General features: G+C 56.0%; 6 protein-coding genes and 2 non-coding genes across 8 annotated transcripts; 3 read left to right on the top strand and 5 right to left on the bottom strand.

The window, feature by feature from the left end:
* Positions 1 to 1,853: 1,853 nt before the first annotated feature.
* On the bottom strand, positions 1,854 to 3,542 carry B0H18DRAFT_905791 (alpha/beta-hydrolase). Its single transcript, XM_048041498.1, has 8 exons — positions 3,271 to 3,542; positions 3,151 to 3,223; positions 2,972 to 3,096; positions 2,722 to 2,923; positions 2,488 to 2,675; positions 2,350 to 2,432; positions 2,281 to 2,293; positions 1,854 to 2,226 (listed from the first exon to the last, which is right to left on the bottom strand). Exons 1-8 carry the CDS (start codon positions 3,459 to 3,461, stop codon positions 2,175 to 2,177), a joined length of 927 nt encoding a protein of 308 aa, XP_047895727.1. The 5' UTR covers positions 3,462 to 3,542; the 3' UTR covers positions 1,854 to 2,174.
* A 2,142-nt stretch (positions 3,543 to 5,684) lies between these two features.
* Positions 5,685 to 9,495, top strand: B0H18DRAFT_1117103 (kinase-like domain-containing protein; the record flags this gene model as incomplete). The annotated part of the gene is made up of 9 exons (XM_048033529.1): positions 5,685 to 5,706; positions 6,742 to 7,068; positions 7,127 to 7,167; positions 7,217 to 7,286; positions 7,348 to 7,496; positions 7,969 to 8,083; positions 8,274 to 8,564; positions 8,618 to 8,790; positions 8,845 to 9,495. The coding sequence occupies 9 exons, from the start codon at positions 5,685 to 5,687 to the stop codon at positions 9,493 to 9,495; spliced, it is 1,839 nt and encodes a 612-aa protein (XP_047895726.1).
* Positions 9,496 to 10,446: 951 nt separating this feature from the next.
* Positions 10,447 to 10,531, top strand: B0H18DRAFT_t71. Its single transcript has one exon. It is a non-coding gene; the product is annotated as a tRNA-Tyr (tRNA).
* Positions 10,532 to 10,884: 353 nt separating this feature from the next.
* B0H18DRAFT_994889 (uncharacterized protein) lies at positions 10,885 to 11,876 on the top strand. Its single transcript, XM_048045290.1, has one exon. The coding sequence runs from the start codon at positions 10,990 to 10,992 to the stop codon at positions 11,617 to 11,619; it is 630 nt and encodes a 209-aa protein (XP_047895725.1). The 5' UTR covers positions 10,885 to 10,989; the 3' UTR covers positions 11,620 to 11,876.
* A 1,600-nt stretch (positions 11,877 to 13,476) lies between these two features.
* Positions 13,477 to 15,821, bottom strand: B0H18DRAFT_1117101 (aspartic peptidase domain-containing protein; the record flags this gene model as incomplete). The annotated part of the gene is made up of 12 exons (XM_048033528.1): positions 13,477 to 14,001; positions 14,057 to 14,172; positions 14,231 to 14,337; positions 14,396 to 14,525; positions 14,580 to 14,662; positions 14,732 to 14,861; positions 14,914 to 15,016; positions 15,071 to 15,140; positions 15,197 to 15,260; positions 15,316 to 15,395; positions 15,447 to 15,547; positions 15,618 to 15,821. 12 exons carry the CDS (start codon positions 15,819 to 15,821, stop codon positions 13,477 to 13,479), a joined length of 1,713 nt encoding a protein of 570 aa, XP_047895724.1.
* A 1,191-nt stretch (positions 15,822 to 17,012) lies between these two features.
* Positions 17,013 to 17,122, bottom strand: B0H18DRAFT_t70. The gene has a single exon. It is a non-coding gene; the product is annotated as a tRNA-Ser (tRNA).
* Positions 17,123 to 18,567: 1,445 nt separating this feature from the next.
* B0H18DRAFT_873613 (Vps51/Vps67-domain-containing protein) lies at positions 18,568 to 19,307 on the bottom strand (the record flags this gene model as incomplete). Its single annotated transcript, XM_048040303.1, has 4 exons — positions 18,568 to 18,672; positions 18,733 to 18,914; positions 18,970 to 19,103; positions 19,147 to 19,307. The coding sequence occupies 4 exons, from the start codon at positions 19,305 to 19,307 to the stop codon at positions 18,568 to 18,570; spliced, it is 582 nt and encodes a 193-aa protein (XP_047895723.1).
* Positions 19,308 to 19,691: 384 nt separating this feature from the next.
* Positions 19,692 to 20,718, bottom strand: B0H18DRAFT_873496 (Frag1/DRAM/Sfk1 family-domain-containing protein; the record flags this gene model as incomplete). Its single annotated transcript, XM_048040295.1, has 3 exons — positions 19,692 to 20,334; positions 20,394 to 20,589; positions 20,646 to 20,718. The coding sequence occupies 3 exons, from the start codon at positions 20,716 to 20,718 to the stop codon at positions 19,692 to 19,694; spliced, it is 912 nt and encodes a 303-aa protein (XP_047895722.1).
* Positions 20,719 to 20,751: the final 33 nt, after the last annotated feature.

Genomic DNA, 20,751 nt, shown 5'->3' with positions numbered 1-20,751 from the left:
CGAGAGACGCTTGACTTCTTCTTCGGCGGTGGTCCTTGCCGCGGTGATGTCGCGCACGTCCTGTTCGAGAGCACCATTGCGAGCCGTCAGAGAGTCGACCTTGGCCTGAAGGTTCTTGCGCTTTGTGGTCACGGAGTCGACTTCGGCCTCGAGCTTGTTGCGCTGTCCAGCCATAGTCGCCAGAGCGGCCTTGAGCTCGTTGATCGTCGCGTCTGCCTCCTGGTGCACCTCTTCGATGTGGTGCCGTGCAATAGACTTCTGCCGGTTCAGTTCCTGGACGTACATGTGCGGGGTCCACCGGAAGTCAGAGTTGTTGGAAGAGGGGGCCTTGTGCGCGAATTGCCTCTTGACTACCGGGTATGTACGAGGCTGCTGCGGGGTGTTCTTCATGATCTGAGCATCCAGTTCGAGCCTGAGACGCAGGGCGAGCTTCCGGTTCTCCTCGACGTTTCGAAGAAGCCGGCCAATCGTGTCCTTGTCCTTCTGGTTCTCCTCGGCAGAGTCGGCCAGTGCGCCGTCGCGAGCCTCAACGAGACCCTCAAGAGCCTTCGTCGTAGCCTTAGCAGTGTCGAGTTCGCACCCGAGATCCTTGATACGCTCCTCCGAAGCCATGACCTTGCTGTTCAGACTGTCGGTCTTCTCGGCGGTTTCCGTATGAACACGAGAGAGGTCGTCTTGGAGGCGCGCCGTGTCGCGCTTCGCATGTTCGAGTTGAGTCTGTAGCCTATAAGACTGAAGCTGGACTTCGGTGTGCGACTTCCTGAGCTTCTCCTTTTCCAATTCCAGCCGGGACATGTCTCTGCTCTGCTTGTACAGCTGCGTCTTCAGCATGACGATCTCCTTTTGCAGTTTGTCGGCTTCGGACTTGGGCACGGTATCGATGGGGAGAGCAGGTGCAGGGCTGACAGGACAGGACGCCGGAGGTGGCGTTGCGCGGTCAGATTTAAGAACCAGGCTGACAGTCTCAGGAGACACAGTGGGCGAGGACGATGCTTGGGCGGATCCGTCGGACCATGCGTCTGTCGAAGTCGACTCGGTGGCGGGACACAGACCTGCGTCCACCGGCAAGTCGTTCCGTTCCTCGAAGGCGTCACGAGCACCAGAATCAAGAGAAACAGGAGGGGAGTCGTCGACAGGAGAGACAGAAGCGGAGTTGGCGACCAGTTGCGCGACAGTGCCAGTGGCTACCCTGACAGAAGCAGGCCTAGGAAGGTCGACCTGGCGCTGGCGTTGAGGGTGAGTGCCGGCGACCCATTCCTAGAAGGGTGAGGTTACGAGAAACTCAATGCACATAGGCGCGGTGACATACCTCGACACGACCTCTCACGAACCAAGAGAACCGATAACAAAGCCGGAGGTAGCCCACGTAGACGTTGATGAGACCGAAGAAGACCACCACCAAGCCGAAGTGAACGAATATCCAGAGCAGGATGCCGTTGGACATGAACCGAGCCTCGGGCGTGACCAAGTGTGCGAGGGGCTCGAGGAAGTCGAAGTACTCGCCATGGGCCATACAGAGGCAGAGTGTGAGGAACAGTGAGAGTGTGAAGCGGAAGTACCGTTGGTTCAACATGACCGGGACTGCTGAAGGCGTTCACGGGCTCGATGAGAGTACGAGGAGAAGGGAGGAGGGAAGCCGGCAGCGTATAAGTAGGCGACCGTGAGGCTGACGACACCGTCCGCCCCAACACGTTGCAACTTCGATCTTGACTTGGTCCAAGCTGTGCTAGTCAAGATCAGAATCCTCGACTTACCCGACATCGGGGTCAACTGGCAGCCTGTCTGAACGAGTGGGCAGCGTGAATGACTGACAGCGTATGAGTACAAGTAGCTACCGAATCGGAGCTTGCATACTCTCAAAGCATATGTATACACACCTGTAATGGTACATGCATATATTGTCGGCCAACCGGATCGATGCATCGGATCGACACCCGTTGCATATGGTACCGTCCAGGTATCTCAGATCTCAGATTCAAGGAGATGGCGCAAGGGCGCGGACAGCAATCTCGAACAACGAGAAGCACGGCCGGAGCACAACGAACTGAGTACTCACATGCCAATCCATTCGGCCTGCCGTCCCAAATCCAATGGCACGGCTGGGGTAACGTAGGAAGCCACACGGCACAGCACTCTACTCAACGTCATGCTGCACACCACTCAAAGTCTATGGACTACTGTCGTGTCCTAATGAAGTCCGTCACCAAGTGCTTGAACTCGTTCGGCCTAACGATCTGGAGTCAGCTGTGTTGCATGATATATCATCAAGATCGCACTTACTTCTCGGCATGTACTAGCGATTGTCAATGTTAAGCACAATAGAACGACCAATGTGTTGATCTCACTCACCCCAGTGGCCGGCCTCCAGATGTTCCAGCACCATATTCGGGAAGAACTGCTTAGCGACGGGTATGTTACGGTCGTTGATGTACCTAGATCCAACGTTAGATATCCCCCTTGTTTGCTGGCTCGGTGGCAGTGACTCACTTGCTCTTCGTGCCTTTGATAAAGAGCGTGCTGCCTTCCCAAGTCCGCTCACCGGGTTCGTACGGGAAGGAGCCTATATCCGGTACGCTGTCGCCGATGATCTCCAGGGGTATCTGAAATTCGAGCGGAAGGTGCTCGTGTCCCTGATGCTTGAGGTTCGTGAGGAGGAACGCGCGGGTCATTGCATCCTGATGGAGTCAGCACGAAGCCCACAATACATGACGCGTGACCTACTTGTTCATATGGCTTCAGGATATCCTGTGCTTCCTTCCGGTTCGTCACTTTGCTAGATTCGATCTTCTTCAGCGCTTCAATATATCCGCTGAACTCTGGCGAGAGGGGACCCGTCGCGGGCGAGATATCCGCGACAATGAGGTGCTTGAGGTCCGATGGGCACTCGGGGCTGAGCGCAACAGACATCGCAACCTTTCCTCCCCTTCCGAGTACATGAGAAATGTGCGCGAGCTTTCGGCCGAACACTCACATTGAATGACCGAGCAGAGAGACATTCGTGAGGGAGTGTGTGTGGAAGAAGTGCAGGACGTCTACAGCCATGGCGGCATAATTCATGGGTCGTGCATGAGGGGAGGTCCCGTGGTTACGCAAATCCTACACCTGCCTAAGCTCGACGGTGAGACGGGTGTGCGCAGGTCCGTTACTCACTAGCGTATATATTGGCATGTCTAGATCCCGGAGGAATGCTTTCGAGAGTGACAGCCAGTTCCTCTTCATTCCACTTCAGACAATGAGTGTTTCATAATTGTCGAGATACAGTGAACGCACAACAAGCCATGCAAGATGACTAGCGGTCTATCCGTCGCATTCCCGTCCTTCGGCACAAGCTTGTCATAGTGCAGGTTGACCGGTGCTATTGACTCGGTTGCCGTATACGAGAGATATCGGCCGCAGGACCTCAATGGGTATTTTCTGAGATTGGCAGTTCGTTGCAGAAACCCTGAGGACGGCAACCACATTATTGTCAGAGAAATGCGTGCGCCGATGTCCAACTGGAAGTTATACTCGGTCCTTCGGAGTTGTCTCAGTCGGACGGTCAGAACGCGTTACATCACGTGCATGGCGCACAGGCGGTCTGAACCGGCGCGACCTGCCCTGAAGTGCCCGTACATGCCAAATTTCTTCTCTCGCGCAGTTGTTTTCGTGCTTCGCCAGTTGTTTCGCCGGCTGTCCGTCCCTAATGTGTTCTCTGTGCATGATGGTGAGTCTTCGCGCTGTGCTCGAGTCGTTCGTCATCGAATCTGGGCTGTTCTTCGACTTGATGATAACGTTTGTTTACCTCCAGTGTCCTCGACCTTTACCAGGTCGTTGACGCGATGACCACGAGAATTTATGTCATAGTTACACTGATCGGTTTTCCGCTCTTCGCATCGCTCGTACACATGCACCTCGTCTAACTCTTTACTCAGGAACGTTTGTGCCGGTGTTTACTCTTCAAAAGATATTGGCGGGCGAGCATCTAATCTTGAGGTGAGTCTTAGCTCTTATGCAGACATCCATCGCTTCACATACTCTACGTGATGAGCCTATATCATTCAAACTAGAGTATCTGAGAGCCTATTAGGCTCGATGCTTTACGATTATCTGTCAATCCACTGATACTCTATTCCTCTTGCACCATCTCGGGTATGGACTTTGTCTCATCGTCTCCTACATAGGTCCAACATGCGCCTCCTTGAATCCCAACTATCGCTTGTGTCGACGGCAAGGTGAGCATTGCGTCTCCATCATTCTCGCTACGATGAAACATAAGGAATTACCGCCTGATCTTGGTCTTGAACCTCGATTATGACGACAAATCCATGGCTGTTTTTTTAAAACTCTGAGCTATCTTGATCTCCCGCATTACCGATGTTGACCTCATTCTCCAGGACAAGCCTAAGGTGTGTGTCCTGATAGTCCGGCTATGATGCGGAGTGCGCTCGATGCAGTTGATTCAAGAGGTGAGCATCTTGTCTGACGTCTCTGAATGATGTTTTATCACGACGGTCTTCGTACTATCACTGCCGAAAGTGCCCGCCACAGCTCAATAACTTCGGGCAACCCCTTCTGATTCTATCTCTTCATCTGTCCACCTGCTTTGGATTGAGACTGACGACTGCTTCTGGCAGGCTTCTCTGACGCACCGAGGCGGATGAAATGATACAGGTCGCTAATAGCTGGTATGTGATCTTCATCTCAAGTCTTCTATGTCTACACTCTCGTGATGAGTCAATTCAAACCAATATCAACTAGAAGCTGTTGCTTAGCCTTGTGCCTTGATTATAATCACCAATAAACTGATTTTCTGCTACATGACTCGGTTACTCATCACATTCGAGAGGCTTACCGTCGCCTCCCCGCAGGTTTCGCTTTGTGATTACACGCTGCGCGAATCGGTGGTTGGATGCTTGTGGTAACGGAACAATGGGCCGCATCTCTTGTGTACATAGTACGTTATAGATCTTCGAATGAAAATGACTTTCCTGTCCTCTCCGGCTGTAGCTATTGACGAAGCCCCCGCATCGTGAACTAATAATGGCTTGCCAGTGCACGTCGCCATGCTAGCGTGATCATTCGTACAGTATCTTCGTGAGTGGAGAGGATGGCATGGATAATCCACCAACGTTGTGTTCCAGTCAAACGTTCACGCTTCCTGTGCACGTCTTTCGTAGGCAAGTATGGTTAACGTGAACGCATACTTGCTATGGAGTCACTGAACGCTTCAGAATGTGTGGTCTTGCATTCCTGGACCACATACGAATCTCGAACAGCCTCTAATGTTGTCTTCGCGACCTTGTTCACATTGCTTTGTTGACGCTAACAAAGTTGCCCTTTGCTCAATATCTCACGCCGTACGGCAAAGGGTGTGAAAGATGAAAATTGTGCCCCCCTGATTGAGCCTGGCGGAAAGACGCGTCGCGGTCAGCGAGTTCGTGTCACAGCCATATGCATGTAGTCAGTGGAGGTTACTCTTTTGTTTTCGGTGTTCGCAGCCTGTTTCGTGACTCTCGTCAGTCCTGCTAACTTCCTCGACGACATGCAGTACGTAGTAGGGCTTACTCCGTCTAGCAAAGTCCAAGGCGCCTTACGCAGGAGTCAGTCACTATGTATACCACTGGATGACTTCGAGTTGTATCAGTTCAGTGTTCGTACTCGTCTCGTCTCGAGCGTCTGCAAGCAACACAGCTGACGCGGACGCGATGCCCGGGAGCTGTGGGAACGGTGAGATACACTCGTCAGCTGGGACCGTAGCAGGACCATAAGCAGGTGCCAGAGTCGGACAGACGATGTGTATTGACATGTTAGTGACAACAGACACAACTCAAAAGCTGAACCGTCAGAGGCACCTGACTGCTCTATGTCACATATGGTCATACAAGATACGAGTCTAGGGGTTACAAGGACGGAGGCAGTGCGCTCACATACAAGATATAGCACGAGATGGATTTGAACAAATGTTCGAGGACATGCATAGCTTGGGGAGGCGGGATGGCCGAGTCGAAGTCGTAGCCCGGACCGGGTTGGCATTGCTCAGCATCACGGCATTGGCAGCTACGCTCGCCCTGGCATAATTACATGGGGCCTTACTATGCGAAGGCGTAGTCGCAGATATCGTTACGTTGAAGAGCGCGCAATCCAGGAGGATGTGTCCGAGCCATGCACAGACACTATGGACAGAATGTGAGATCGCGCACGTGCGACTTCCGCGTATACAACCGACTGAGAGCTCACCTAGAGTGCCAGAAACAGTGCCAGAAACGCTGCAAAAGCTTCTCGGTCTTCTGACTGAGATGGTAGAGATGTATGCATCGCTTCACCCGTCAGGCGGTCGACAAACTACAGTCCATCGCTGAGGGTCGCAGTCATGTCCACAGGAAGGCGTGCATTTGCGATCATGATCGCCGGCTAATAGCATGCCACACAACCTGCAGCTGAAGCTGTCAAGCGGGATGTCATTACGATAAAGCAACACTGGGACTACGATTACACCCACAGATTGAATAAGGGATCTAAGCATCGCTCGGCTACAGAAGCCCATGTACTACTTACATGTTGGCAGGTATACGAGTACCGCGCTACAACCATTTTCCGAACTTGAATATACCTAGCAGACCTGACTGTGTATTGAGCACGAGCGGCCTAGTCAGTAGATTTGTGCCACCTCCTTCAACGACTCGCGAGCACCGTCAAGCAAATCGACAATTCTTAATGCATAAGCCACGCGAACGTCGATGAAATGATAGACTGTGGCCGCAGCGGATGCGGTGGTTGAGAAGCGCGAGGCGGGGGCGCCGGCGCGCGCGTGGCGTCTCTTAGGGGACCATATATGGACGGGCGTGCCTTTAGACTCCGCCATCATTTCTCCCTCGCCCCGCCCCGAGCGGCTCAGCGTCCCTGTCAACGGTTCCTCCTCTATTTCCTCCTCCTTTCCCTCTCTTCCTCCGTACCATGGCCACCCCCACGTTATAGCCTCTTCGTCCGCCCACCACACCTCTCAGTCTGCGACGTCGAACGGCATCGTGGGTGCGCATTTCCGGGTTGGCAAGAAGATAGGCGAGGGCTCCTTCGGTGTCGTCTTCGAGGGTATGAGTATCTCGGTGTGCATTTGAAACTGGAAGAAAGCTCAGTGGGACCTGCACAGGCGCGAACTTGCTAAACAACCAGCCCGTTGCTATCAAGTTTGTGAGTGAACTTGATTCTTCTAGCTCCGCTGTGCTCACAGTCACCCTAGGAACCTCGGAAGTCGGAGGCACCACAACTCAGGGACGAGTACAGGTCATATCGGACACTGAACGGAACACGTATGTCCACCATTCTCTCGGTGCGCGCGCGAGACCTGACCGATTTGTTGTCGACTTCCAGCTGGAGTCCCTCAAGTACACTACTTCGGCCAGGAGGGCCTGCATAATGTTCTTGTCATCGACTTGCTTGGTCCTAACTTGGAGGACCTCTTTGACATGTGTGGACGCAAGTTCACCATCAAGACTGTATGCATGGCGGCCAAACAGATGGTGAGTTAATAATACCGAGTTATGCGTCCCACGTCGCTGCGTGCCGAGTGGTACCCCTACATGCTCTCGGGCTCGTGCAGTGTGGCGTAGTCAGGCAGCTCGCATCAATGGCCACTCTCGTACGTATCCCATGCAGAATGTTCCCGATGCCAGGCACTTCGGGGCGTTCTGTATACGATATGGACATAGACGCTATATTTTGCTAGTTGTTTCAACTGGTCCGGCCATTTCCTAGCAAGAAATGGTGGCACAAGTCGTGCTGCTGTGGCCACGGCCGACACTTGCGAAGACCCGACTCTTCACAAATGCCGTACTCCTGGCGGGACCCGCGCGGTGGCATTAACACCTCCATTCCTCATGCCACATGTGGATTGAACTTGTTATCACGGTAGCTTTGAATACGTTATATTCCATTGAACACATAAACTACCTGCAGCTGCTGTACCGCTCCGATTTCTCACCGGTTTCATAGGTCACTCGTGTCCAGGCGATTCACGAGAAATCACTCATTTACCGCGACATCAAACCCGACAATTTCCTAATTGGTGTTCCCGGGTCGAAGACCGCGAACACCATTCACATCATCGGTATGTACCCTGTCACACATTTGGAACCCCACGGTCCCGCGAAGGGTCGTTCGAAGGCGCAGGGTGATATGCAGTGGTCCGGAGCTTGCATCTTCCGCCATCCATGCCTACTCCAGCCGGCTTCATTCTGGCTCCACTGCATTCTGGTAGTGCGTAGGTTTCCATGACATCCACGCTGACTTCTACCCAGACTTCGGCATGGCGAAACACTACCGTGACCCGAAGACGAAACAGCACATTCCTTATCGCGAGCGCAAGTCGCTTTCAGGGACGGCCCGGTACATGTCAATCAACACGCATCTCGGTCGTGAGCAGTCACGCCGAGACGACCTGGAGTCGCTTGGTCACGTATTCATGTACTTCCTTCGCGGTGGGCTGCCGTGGCAGGGTCTGCGCGCTGCCACCAACAAGCAGAAGTACGAGAAGATTGGTGAGAAGAAACAGAGCACATCTATTCCGGAACTGTGCGAGGGCTTCCCAGGTGGGTGTGCTTGTCTGTGCTGGTGGAAGCGGCGTGGCTCATGTGCGGTGCAGAGGAGTTCGCGATCTACATGAACTATGTTCGGAAGCTCGGCTTCGAGGAGACGCCAGACTATGACTTCCTCCGCGAGCTGTTCTCGAAGGTGCTGAAGACGCTCGGCGAGCCAGAGGATGGCGTTTTCGACTGGATGCTCCTGAACAACGGCAAAGGCTGGGAAGCTGGACATGTGCGCCTCGACCTCGCTGCAGAAAGCGGTAACTTGCTGATACGTGCCCCATAGACCCCCTCGACCCTGCTTGCACAGGCCCACGCAAACGCCGCTGCACCGCATACCCCGCACCGCGAGCACCGCTCGCGCGGTCATGACGGCCACCGGCGCAGTTCGCGTCAACCCCTCCAAGAAGCCGCGCAGTCGCCCTCCTCCCAAATGGTGCTCGCACCAACCCCAGCGCATGTCAAGAGTAGTAGTCGTCGCGCGGCCGTGGACGCCTCGCGCGGCAACTCGCGCGAGCACGCGAGCGTGCAGCCCCTGCCGCCGGCGAGCCGGCGGCAGAGTCAGCAGCAGGTAGTGCGTGCGGAACGGGAGAGCCAAGCGCTGGCATCGCACCCCTATGCGGCGACGCCGAGCCCGGGCGGGTACCGTGCGACGGCGTACGACCGCTCGTCGCCGAACGGGGCGCCGCCCGCACCCAACGGGCAGGCGACTAATTCAGAATCGTTCGTGTATGGCCAGCAGCAAGCGAAGAACGGGACAAATTCGCGCGAGGGAACGACGACGGCGGGTACCGCGCCGAACCGCGAGCCCATGAGTGCTGTGGGCACCCGCGGGATGGGTATGTATGACCGGGAGCAGATGGCGAGGGTGGGAGAGCAGGACGAGCATGGTGGACGGCAGAGAGGCTTCTGGGCTGCGTTCTGCTGTCGCGGATGAGTCTGCGAGTTTTTTGTCGGTTGAATTGTGCGTCTTCCCGAATGCGGAGTCTGTTGGCGGGTGCTAATATGGGGCGTGTGCCAGGCTTTGCATGTGGCAACCCTCATGACCATGTTCACGATCGACTCTTATCCTATCCTATATATCCGCCTTGGCCTAACCCTCACGCCCCTTTATGACGCTTCATTCGCGCTCAGCACTGCACCAAAACCAACCGCATCTCCTGCGCCCACTGGACAATCGCCGTTCACGACACATGCATTGCATTGCTCTCCGTCCACCGTACCGCTTTGGCTTTGCTAGAAGGGACGCTCGTCGATAGTGCACATACACTCCATCACATCATCTCTCACTCTGCGTACCGGTCCTTGGCTTCTTTTTTTCTGCCGCTTCGCGTCACCTGTCTGGTTGTATATTAGCGTCGCGCCTCCTCGCGCCATGCGCATTGCCTTACCCCCGCCTCGCCCCTGTGCGACCCTCCGTGGCGTCGACCGCCCACGATATGTTGATGATCGACGCTGTTGACACTCATCTCACCCTCGCTATTCGCTGTCTGGTTTTTTCCTCCTGTCTCTGATATCCCTCCAGTGTCGCCGTTCGCCCGTATCCTAAGTAGTATGAGCCTTTTATATCGTCTGTTTTTGGACAGTTCAGTTGAGCATCTGTTTTCGGAGTATATACTTGGGTAGCAGATGCTTTCGCAATTGAGCGTTATATATCGCGAACATCGGAAGGCACCGGGAAGGTGTCCGAACTCGACGGAGCCTATATGGTGCCAACTCTCTGGCTGTGACATTGACGTGATTCGGGCCAACTTCAACTTGCTCATTTTGCGAGCCCGCTCATCAATGCATCATCGCACATGCCAGAGGTAATGGAGAGATTCAAACAAGTGACACTACGTGCCGCAAGTCAAGCGGCTATGTATAGTATATGGAATGTAAAAAGTAACCTTCGATAGCTCAGTTGGAAGAGCGCGAGACTGTAATGGATACATATCATCTTGAGGTCGCTGGTTCGATCCCGGCTCGAAGGATTGTTTTTGCCGTTCTGAGACGCGGCCCCGCGCCTTCTGAGTTCTCCCGAGCCCGAGGGGCATCCGATGGGATGTGGCTAAGTGATGCCATGCCGTCGTTATCGTCGGGCACTCCCTCGTTGGTGCAGAAATTCGCAGGGGTGCTGCCCACGTCTCACCCGAAGCGCTGCAGCCGACTGGGCAGAGACGACGGGGGATGGCCCGACGCGGTCGCGGCGGCCAAGGAGCGGCTTCTTGTGGGGTGGTACGAGAAGGCGGCCTGGAAACTGGCATGACATGCACTGAAATAAGCTGGCGTGGGAGAATGATGCGCATATACCCCATTTACCCCACAGCGGACGAATTCAAAGCTGCGTCTCGCCTCCCACTCTCGCCCTCAAAACCCGCACATATAAAGCCTCCCGCACGTCCCCGCCGTCTATCTCTACTTTTCACCTCCACCCACCACCACCACCACCATGTCCGCCATCCGCGCCGTCTCGAAACACGCCCGCTCGCTCTCGCGTACCACGCCGGCGCGCCCCGCCGCCCTTCGCGCGTTCCACTCGCCCTTCAAGGTGCTCGCGAACTCGCCGCTGACGAGCCCGCCCGCGCCGGGGTCGACCGTCTCGCCGGTCTCGCCGGTCTACGAGAAGCAGCAGGACCACTCGCCCGACCCGCAGACGTCGCACGCGGGCACGAAGACGTACGTCGTCTCGGAGCCGGACCCCGCGCACACGCCGTACGAGGTGCCCTCGGGCGCATACCCGACGTCCGCGCCGTACCAGAATTACGCGGCGGCGGACGCGCCGGCCCTTGCTAACGGTGCGCAGCGTTCCTCGACGAGTGCGAGCCCTGCTCACCCCACCCTGACCCGCGCCGTGCCCCAGAATGAGTCCGGCGTGCAGGAGAGCGCGGCCGTGCGAAATGGCGAGGCGCCCGGCCGGATGCGCGGGGGGAGCGGGGGCGGGCTGGGTTTGATGGACGAGAAAAGCACACGTAGCGGGGAGGGCAGCCTCCCGGAGAGGAACCCTGCGCCTGATTCACCGGGAGTCGCGGAGAGGTGGTCGAAGCTGGGCAACGACAACGCTTGGAAGGATCGGAAGTGAGCTTGGGGAGGGAGTTTCGCGGTGGCATCCGGGAGATGCGCTGGGGATGATGGACTCTCATGATTGTCGCTTTCGTTGGTGTCGGTATTCGCGTCGTCGCGCAGCTGTACGAGTATAATTGGGAGGAGCCGCCGCTGGGTCCAAAGTAATGCATAGACTGTACATATCGCCTCCTCCTGCCTACCCTGCCTGCCGTGCTCGTCGTTCCCCGCGTCGACGAGCCCATCTCACATCTGCCAGGGTCCAGCCTGAGGTCCAGGTGACATTGAGCGGCCGTTCGCGAGCGTGCCTGGGCGCGGAGGCAGACGAGCATGACCCCAGCGAATGGGAACACCTGCATTCTCATGACGCATAGCGACGCGTCACAAGCGGCGCCTTACCCGCGACGCGTCCGTCACCTGCATCAAGCGATCGGAAACGCGATCTTGTGCAGACGCGTCTGTGGCGCAAGCTTGTATGACACCGTGACCGTGACTGTGCCACTGGTCTCGTACCCATCCGTGTGGACGCACCCCACCACCGCTCCGACACCCTGAACCCAGGGCAAGAACACAGTTACCACGTTTCCGCAGTGTAGGTCTGTGTTGGCTTTATTTATTGCGCAAGGTCTGCTAGCAAAGTATTGATTATGGTGATCATACATTCAAGTTGCTGGTCACCGGGAATGCCACGGTTACGGTTCGACTGTCTTCGTGCGTCGGCACCGTGACCGCATGAAAAAATGCGCCTGGCAGTTTCAACCGTGGCATGTCTTGCGCGGGGTAGGCCTCCATATAGACCCGGGTTCAAGGTCCGTTTTGCTGCTGTATAGTCTGTTGTTGAAGAGACGTGCGCGGCGCAGACTCTGATTTGTGGTGGAGGCGGTCCGTCGACTCGGAGGGCTCGCTCGTCTGCGTGTTTTACTCAGGTATCGCAGGAGTGAACTTCAAGTTTCTGGACATCACGGCTGCCCCGATCCGGGTGAAAAATAGGATATGACACCCAAATGACACCGCACCTACGAAGCCCTCAGACTCTATTCTCAATTACAGAAATTGTGGTCAGTTCAATCGACGGCTCATCAGCATGCGCACGGAGCGCTCACAACCAATGTCCCAGCCGTCTATCCTGCACCGCAGTGCTGCAAAACCTGCGGCGTCTAACCACGGCGTCGTAGCGAAACCTACGCCGCCCCGCCGTGGCTTCGTAGTGAAACCTGCTCGCGCGAGGGTTGCGTCGTACTAGTCACGGCGTGCACTCGCCTGATGAGCTGCGAGGGTCTTCAGAGCAGCAGACAGGGTACTGCCCTTCGCTCTCTCTTTCTCACTCGTCAGAGGTCCTTGGACTCGCGTTTACCCACCTGGGCTCACATCCTTAGTATGTGACCATGATGATAGAGCCATATCGAAAATGCGAATTTCTTGATAGTTTCTTCCAGCGGGCTGTAGCCGCCGGACGGAACTGAACTGAGTACATACCTCCTACATGCAACCTGTGCGATGTGACTCCCGCGCATCAAACAGCCTTCTGTCTGCTCATCCCACCCGCCATGTACACTCACGCCTCCGAGGCCGTGCCTACTCTCCGAGTCGCCGCCAAATGTGTCCATCGTAGGAGCCCTTTCCGAAACGAGTATCATTCGCAACCCGTATGTTGGGCAACTGCGAACGGATGCGGGTGCTCACCTCCATGACCAACTGTCGGATGGAAGAGACTTGGAAACGAAGCCGTGCTCCTCGGACCGTGCCCGCCGGCATCCGAGTCAGCCTGACAGCAAAGACCGACTTGAAGAACCGCTGCAATATATTACTGTGCCGGTATAGATTATACATGGATAACGAGAGGTCGTGGCAAGCATGTCAATAAATACGCACATCATCAGTGCTTGTGGTCATGGTAAGCAGCCGTGAGCGGCGTCGACTCCGGTTCCTTGAACGTGGCCGGAGGGACCCCCTGTATCCTGCTGTACCCCCTGCTCGAGCAGGGCTTAATAGCCAACACAAAACAGACGACACCAAGCGCTAGTGCACCGCTAAGTAGCCCGATAATGATGTAGATGTTGCTGTTCAGCTCTGTCCATTCGGCCAGTGACACGGACGTACCAGAAGTCACGGACGCGGAGCCGGGCGCCTTTGCCACAGCCGCCATCACGCCCGCGCTCGTGGTTGACGTGCTGAGGGCCGACGTGCTGAGGGTCGACGTGCTGAGGAAGATGTCGGCAGGCGCGGGAGTGGCAGTGGCAGCGGAGACGTTGACGAGGGAGTAAGTGTACGTCGCAGAAGCCGCCAACACGGTGGAGCTGGTGAGGTTGAACAGGTCGGCGAAGACCTCGTACTCGTTCTCCGCGATGCGCCGCGCGTTCATCTCGTCGTACTCAGCGAATGCTTCGTCAGCGTCAGTCAGCTATCGGGGCAAGTGGGCTCAGTAAAAGGTGATGCCAAAAGAGCGATGAACTCACGCTGAGGATCTGCATGTACGGCGCAGTGGACTCGTCAGCGGCGCCCGGCAGGAAGCCGTTTCCGTGATAGAACAGGGTGTAGACGTTGCGCATGAACGTGTCGCCCAGGATCCAGCCTGCGACACAACAAGCGTGAGACGCACACACAACTCTGTGGGCCATGCACAAACGCACGCGGGCTGTCATCGATGTTGAGAATACCAGTGCGGCACGTCACCGCACCCGTTGTGTTTACGTCAACGAAGACGGAGTCAAGCGGGTGGACCGGGTAGCTGTTGTTACTGCAACCGAGTCCTGTCAGTGTCCCGGCGATTGGCGGGGTGCAGCGAGGAGGCCTACCCGAAGATCATGCTGATGTTGACTTTGGTCTCACAGGGGACCGTGTAGTAGTTCTTCCCGTCTTGCTCGGTATAGATGGCGCCAGGGAGGTCTTGGAACATTGCATCCAGATAGTATCTGGGAACCTGGGCTGAAGCATCCCCCGATGATCAGAAGCCTCCGAGGATAGGGAGAACGACCGTACCGAGTGAGGTCCCGCTGTCCAGCAGGACAAAACTCTGGTTTGCCCCAGGTTGTACAGTAAACTCCGATGCATATTTGGCAACACTGAATTTGAAATGCTTGAATTAAGTACCGGCCATACTACAAGGGCTGATCAATGAATATTTGGCTCACCTGGAACCATTTCCGGGGTAGAATACGCCGTTCACGGTGATGCCGTCCATCCAGGTGTACCACCCCTTCTGGTTAACCACAGGCAAACGAGGGGTATCCACGATGTCGGAGTAGTTGCTCACAAGTTCACCTGTATAAGCGGCTTAATCACCTACTATCCTCAAGCGAGCATTGGATATTACCGATCGTGAGTGCGCCGCCTTGAGTGTACGAGGCTTCACCGAGCTCCGTTCGCGACAACAGAAGAGTAATGAACTTGGACTCGTCCGCAATTTCGTAGAAGACCTAAGATCGGTGGTGTGAAGCTCGTGGAGATTCTCGTCGCACGTAGGAACTCACGTTTTGGAGGAAAGGCAGACCATTGAACGACGTTCCGTTCAGATCATGATAAATGCTAGAACCCAGAGGCCTATAGTCCAACTGTCGGTGAGGCACAGTTACCACAGGCAGCCACGTAGTACTTACAGGCCGACACCGAGAAGACCCAGATCTTCACCAGGGGTCGTGGCATTACTGCCAGGAGCAGTCACTGTCAGGAAGTGGCCGTGAGACTGAGGCATCCTGGGCTTTCCAAGGCGACGCACCAAGCGCTTGACCCGATACGGTGAACTCGCCAAGCGTGACGTTTGCCAGGACAATTGGTCCTTCGGCCACGGTGCCATCACTACGAAGGTAGGTGAGGGAGTATCACGCGTATGCGTAATTCACGACGAACCCATAGGGTGTAATGCTGTGGACCCCGGTGTCGGTAAGACCCTGAAGGTCGACACTTTCGCTATTGACCCATAGATCTGTGCTGCCCGAGTCAATTTGCACCTGAGATAGAAGGCATCATGTCAGTTTGGGACCCAACTGAAAGAGAGACGTGCCCTTTGAAACCACGTACCTGGAACGGCTCGCCTTGGATGTAAAGAGTCGCAGTATACAGCCCGTTTCCGGCATCGGTGAACCCAGTGTTGCTGACATTATCCGGATTCGTGAGGACTGCGGTAGTCGACCGAGGCTGAAGGCCCGCGACTCGCCGCTGCACGGGAAGTCGCAAAGCAGAAGCAGAGCCCGCGAGGAGGAAAAGAAGAGAGCCTAAAATCATGACGAAGAAATGGAATGCTGGACCACGATGCCATGCCGTGCTTTTATATTTGAACAGGTGTCCGAGCATGCCAATGTACTCGGTCTTCACGGGTCTCATCGTCCACGACGCGCGCTGCCCATCCTGGTCAGGCCTGTGCTTCATCAGCATTGAGCGGCGGAATCACAGTGAAAAAATGGCCGGCGCATCAACTTGAAGAACCGTGAATGCAGACGATGGACTGCGCTGATCGACCCCCACCTTCGGTTTCACGGGCATGAGCCGTCATGACCGATGTCCAGGGCTGCAATTACTGTTCGAGACATTGACGTGCTTGTCTTCAGTAGACTGCAAACCAGGCACTAGGCATATTCAATCAAAGAACAGGTTGTTATACCCGCACACACTGACGGAGTGGTCAGCGTATACTCGAATCTGGCCGCGCATAAACTGAGCAGCCCGGAATTCTCTGGTCATGCGCGCCACGCCGGACCAGCAAATGCAACACATCTTACGCATCGTCGCCTGAGACGCTGGGTTGACCTGCTTCAGCTGGCGCCATATGTACGGCCTTCTGCCACGCATTGAAACGTGCTGTAATCCACTTTGACAGCATCGTAGACGCCATGCACTGCTATCCGTTGAGATTGAACGAGCTCTTCGAGAAGCTCTGGGCGGATCTATGGGCCCGAGTGTGCCAAAGGCTACAAAAAAGTTGTACACGTCAGCATAGATATGATCCTTTTACATACTGCAGTTACCTTCGTCCTTGCAGACAAATCAAGAGGACCAAAGCGCACGTTTTGCTTGACCAGTGTTATGATCTCCTTCAAGTTACTGAGGCACTGGCAGCATCGCAAGCTCGCCGTGCCAGTGGCAGAGACATCTCGAAAAGCTGCCCGAATTGAATGACAGCCCGAGTAGCACGACCTTGCCAGGAAGACTGCAACGCAATGATACCGCCAAGCCCAAGCTGTTAGTTGCCGGTTGGCTGTGTTAGCGTGCGTAGGTTGTGGATCACATCCGGGTTGGGCCCGGAGTCGGACAACGCCTCGGGGATGACTCGGCGTACCCCCAATATGGAAGGCGACCCATTGCTCCCATCAGCGGGTCAATGTACGCACACCACCGCTTCAGAAAATCGCAGGCTCAAGGGGCCAACGGATAGACAAGTAAAATGATGATTGGGAAGATGGCGAATAGGAGCAAAAGCGACACCAGCAGGATTTGAACCTGCGCTCCCAACGGGAAACAGATACTGTTCGAATCCTGCACTTCCAACTAATTCGAATCTGTCGCCTTAACCACTCGGCCATAGTGTCTCAAATTTAATCCGCAAAATTAAATTATAGCCCCATACGCGCACCAGCGAACAGGACAAAAGGCTAGCCGAAGGACCGTTTGAGAGGAACTACATAAGCTTAATATATCCACAGTCCCGAGTTCGTGCTTTCATATACACTACTAAAAGACTCCCCGTGCGGCCGCACAGAGAATGAAAGCGAAGGCGGGTCGCCCGTGTCTGCCCGTGTCGAGAGTCTGCGGCACCAGCACCTGCCAGAATGACAATTGCCAAATTGCCGATTCCGCTGTAACATTTCCGAACGAGTGCCGCCAACGGTGGCGGTCCTAACCTTGCACGCACTGCGCAAATGGCAAGGACTTGAAATGAAACCTTGAGCATCATTCGACTAGCTGCCAATCATCGACCAATGATGCAGATGAACTTGAACAACTTGAAGGCCTGGCAGACAGGTCCAAGGCCTGACTAGTACTCAAGTTGAATTGACCCGCAGCCCTGTCGCACGCGTGCCTTCTCGCAGGGACACGACGAACGCGCGACATAGCGTTCGCGGAGGCATCGAAGGTAGCACAACACTTGCGCGACGATGTTCCCTGTGAGCCAACATCAGTAAATATCCCTGCGAGACACAGGCACGGCACGCACCCTCCGCTCGGCTCGCTGCTTTGAATACATCGGGACGTCTACACTGTTACTTATCAGTAACAACGCCGACAGAGGTCACGTTCGCGCCGCTTATGATGTGCGCGCTGAGATCTGAGAGTTCGTGCGTCAGCGAGCTGCCCGACGTCAATCTTGGCAGCCGTACCATGACTAGCACAGACGAGCGCATTTCATTCTGTGAGCGATGCAGCTGTCCTGCTTCGTCCGCCCAGGGCTCTGGGGTCTGTCAATGCCCATAATATACTTTGGCTAAGAGGGCCGCGAGGCGAGCGTGAGCCTGTAACCGCAGGACCTGAGCAATACCTACTAGACCGCTATGCGTAATGCACTGTTAGAGACTTAGGAGGAGGAACCCTTCCCAGAGCCACAAGCAGGACTGCTGGATGACCTTGTGACAGCTTGTGACCTGCCAAAGTTTGTACTCAGATTAGCTCGTCGGCACTGCATACAACAACGAGAAACAAGTGTGAGAAACGGGGTCAACATGTTCGACGGAGAAAGAGCCTTATTCTAGCGAGCGGCGGAATAAAGAGAATACCTAAGTACAGTTAGAAAACCACAACCTCCTCCCGCCGGCGAGCCCGTGCCTACCCAGCGCGCCTTGCGATCTACCCAGAGCGCGATCGAGGTACGGGATGGCCTTGCAAACCGTAATGTGACAGGCCCTGGTGTGGACGCCTCAATGTCATCCTCCGGCGTACACTTCTGCCTTGTGCATGCCTGAGGATCGCAGGCTTGCCGACACACTGCGCGATACCGTTCGTGCAGCTGCAATGAAGAGCTAACTCGATAGAGATCCCGCTACGAGTCTCGTCCTGTGATCTCCGTCGACAGACGTGATATCTCGGAGAACGCTGCCCTCAGCAGGTCGAGGTCCGCATCCAGGTGGTCCGCGCGGGACTTCATCTGCAGCCTCATCCATCAGTACACCAGCAAAGTGAACGAACGGTGGGCGAGAGGACGTACCGCGGCGATAGTGTCACTAGCAGCGATGAGCTCGTGGTGGTGGTTGTACACGAGGCTCTGGCGCTCGCTGTCGAGCTCGCGCATCTCGGAGAGGAGCTCGTTCTCGCGCTTGAGCAGCGAGGGCAGCGAGCTTGTCGTAATCAGCTGCCCGTAGTACGCCTTCGCGTCGAACGCCGACGAGTCTGCATGTCAACCCATCAGTCACCGAGGCCGCACGCATCCACACGGCAGACTCACCCAAGTCCATCGGGTCCGCAACCCTCGCCGGCCCACCGAGTGGCGGCGGCGGGCCCACGCCCAGGCCGTAGTGCTTCCTCAACAAGTCCCTCGCACGCGTCTTTTGCCGCTCGCCACCCGCAGGCGGGGACACCCTCGGCCCGGGGGCGGAGAAGTGGGCAGCGCACCGGCGTGCACCAGCGGGCTGGTGCTGGAGATGCGGCGCATGTTGGCGGGGGTAGGTGTATTGGGCGAGCCGGGGATGGTGGCGCGGAGGGGCGAGGAAGGAGGTCGGGGATTGGGGTGCGGGAGCGCGAGGGCGCGTTTGAGGATGGGAGGGATATTGTTGAATGGGACATATTAGAGGAGAGATTGTGTAAAGGCCTTGGACGAGCGAGGCGGCCCTGGGTAGCTGAGGTGACTGAGAGCTGGCGAGAAGGCGCGCTCAAGCAGTGCGACGCGTTGCACGTGACTGATATTGGAGCGTGTTCCTCAGACGCGCTCATTTCGGTTTGTCGTCCTCCTTCTTCGATATGTGGACTTGGTATACGCTCTCGATATAAAACTGGCGAAGGTTGTGGATCATTGTTCTATTTGATACAAGAGATTTAATCATTAGCACGCACTGGTTGTACAGTATTCGTTTTGGAGGTATCAAAGTCCGCGATTCGCAACGCGTAGTAGTAGTGATTCGTCGTATACGTATATCGTCAACGCCAGTCCTTCTAAAAGTCTACTTCATCTCAATACCCAGCCGCACGCGCAGGCTGCAAATTCGCGCCTCCCGCGTTCTGTACGCCATACGGTCCTTGGCCGGCATTGTGTCCATTGCCGTATCCATTGCCGTATCCGTTCCCTTCAACTCCCCCGTTCCCGTACGCCGACCCACCGACCTGGCGCATCGTGCCCGCCGTGCCCCCGCTCTCGACGCTCCTCCGGCCAAGCAGCTCCTGGTCGAAGTACGCGCCCTTGCGCATCCCCCGGGACATCCTCAGGTCGTAGTAGAACGTCAGCAGGTAGAACGTGTACCCAAACGCGATGACCCATTCGATCACCGCGCCCACGTCCGCCGTCGTGTACAGCGTGATCGCGAACACGATGGCGAGGATGATGAGGACGACGGCGATGATGCCCTTGGCGATGTATGCGATGCGGAGCTTGCGCTGGCCGTCGTAATCCTTGTTGATCCAGCGGTACTCGACGATGGTGAAAATGGCAGAGAGCCCGACTCCGATGATGAAGACGAGCAGGAAGACTCGGTGCAGGCTTTGGTGCCGCCCCGTGTCGAAGATGGAGAGGAGGATGAGTCCCGCGCCGCCGATGAACGAGCCGAGGACGGCCAGCGTCGAGAAGATGCGCTCGCGTCGGCGCATATTCGGGTGCAGCCTGCGCATCGCTCAGTCTCAGATTGTGCTCGCGTTGACAGTAGCGTGACTAGTACGCACCTCCCGGAATGCCGCAGCCATCTCTCAACCACTAGCGTCAGGAAGAATGTCACGCCCGTTATACAGCAGCACACGATGAACAAGGGCTTGAGGTAGCTCGCGCCGACATCTGAGATGTACGCGATGCTCCCCTGCTGCGTGACATATTGCGGCTTCCCCGTCGCCAGCCAAGTAATTAGCATCGCCCATAGCGTGCCTGCCTCGTGCGTAAGCTCGCCATCCTTCACCGCACCAGGTCCCGGAGCGACTCACCAAACCAGATGAACGCGCCAAAGACGGGTATCCACGCGTAGACCCAGTAGTAGTGCTTGTACGCCAGAAACATCGTGGGCAGCTGGGAGGGGGCGGTGGTGCAAAG

The sequence above is a fragment of the Fomitopsis serialis genome (genome assembly GCF_022376445.1).
Source record: "Fomitopsis serialis strain Sig1Antser10 chromosome Unknown B0H18scaffold_18, whole genome shotgun sequence".
Lineage (NCBI taxonomy): Eukaryota > Fungi > Basidiomycota > Agaricomycetes > Polyporales > Fomitopsidaceae > Fomitopsis > Fomitopsis serialis.
The sequence above is the reverse complement of the archived record's forward strand: the minus strand, read 5'-3'. Positions and strand labels throughout refer to the sequence as shown.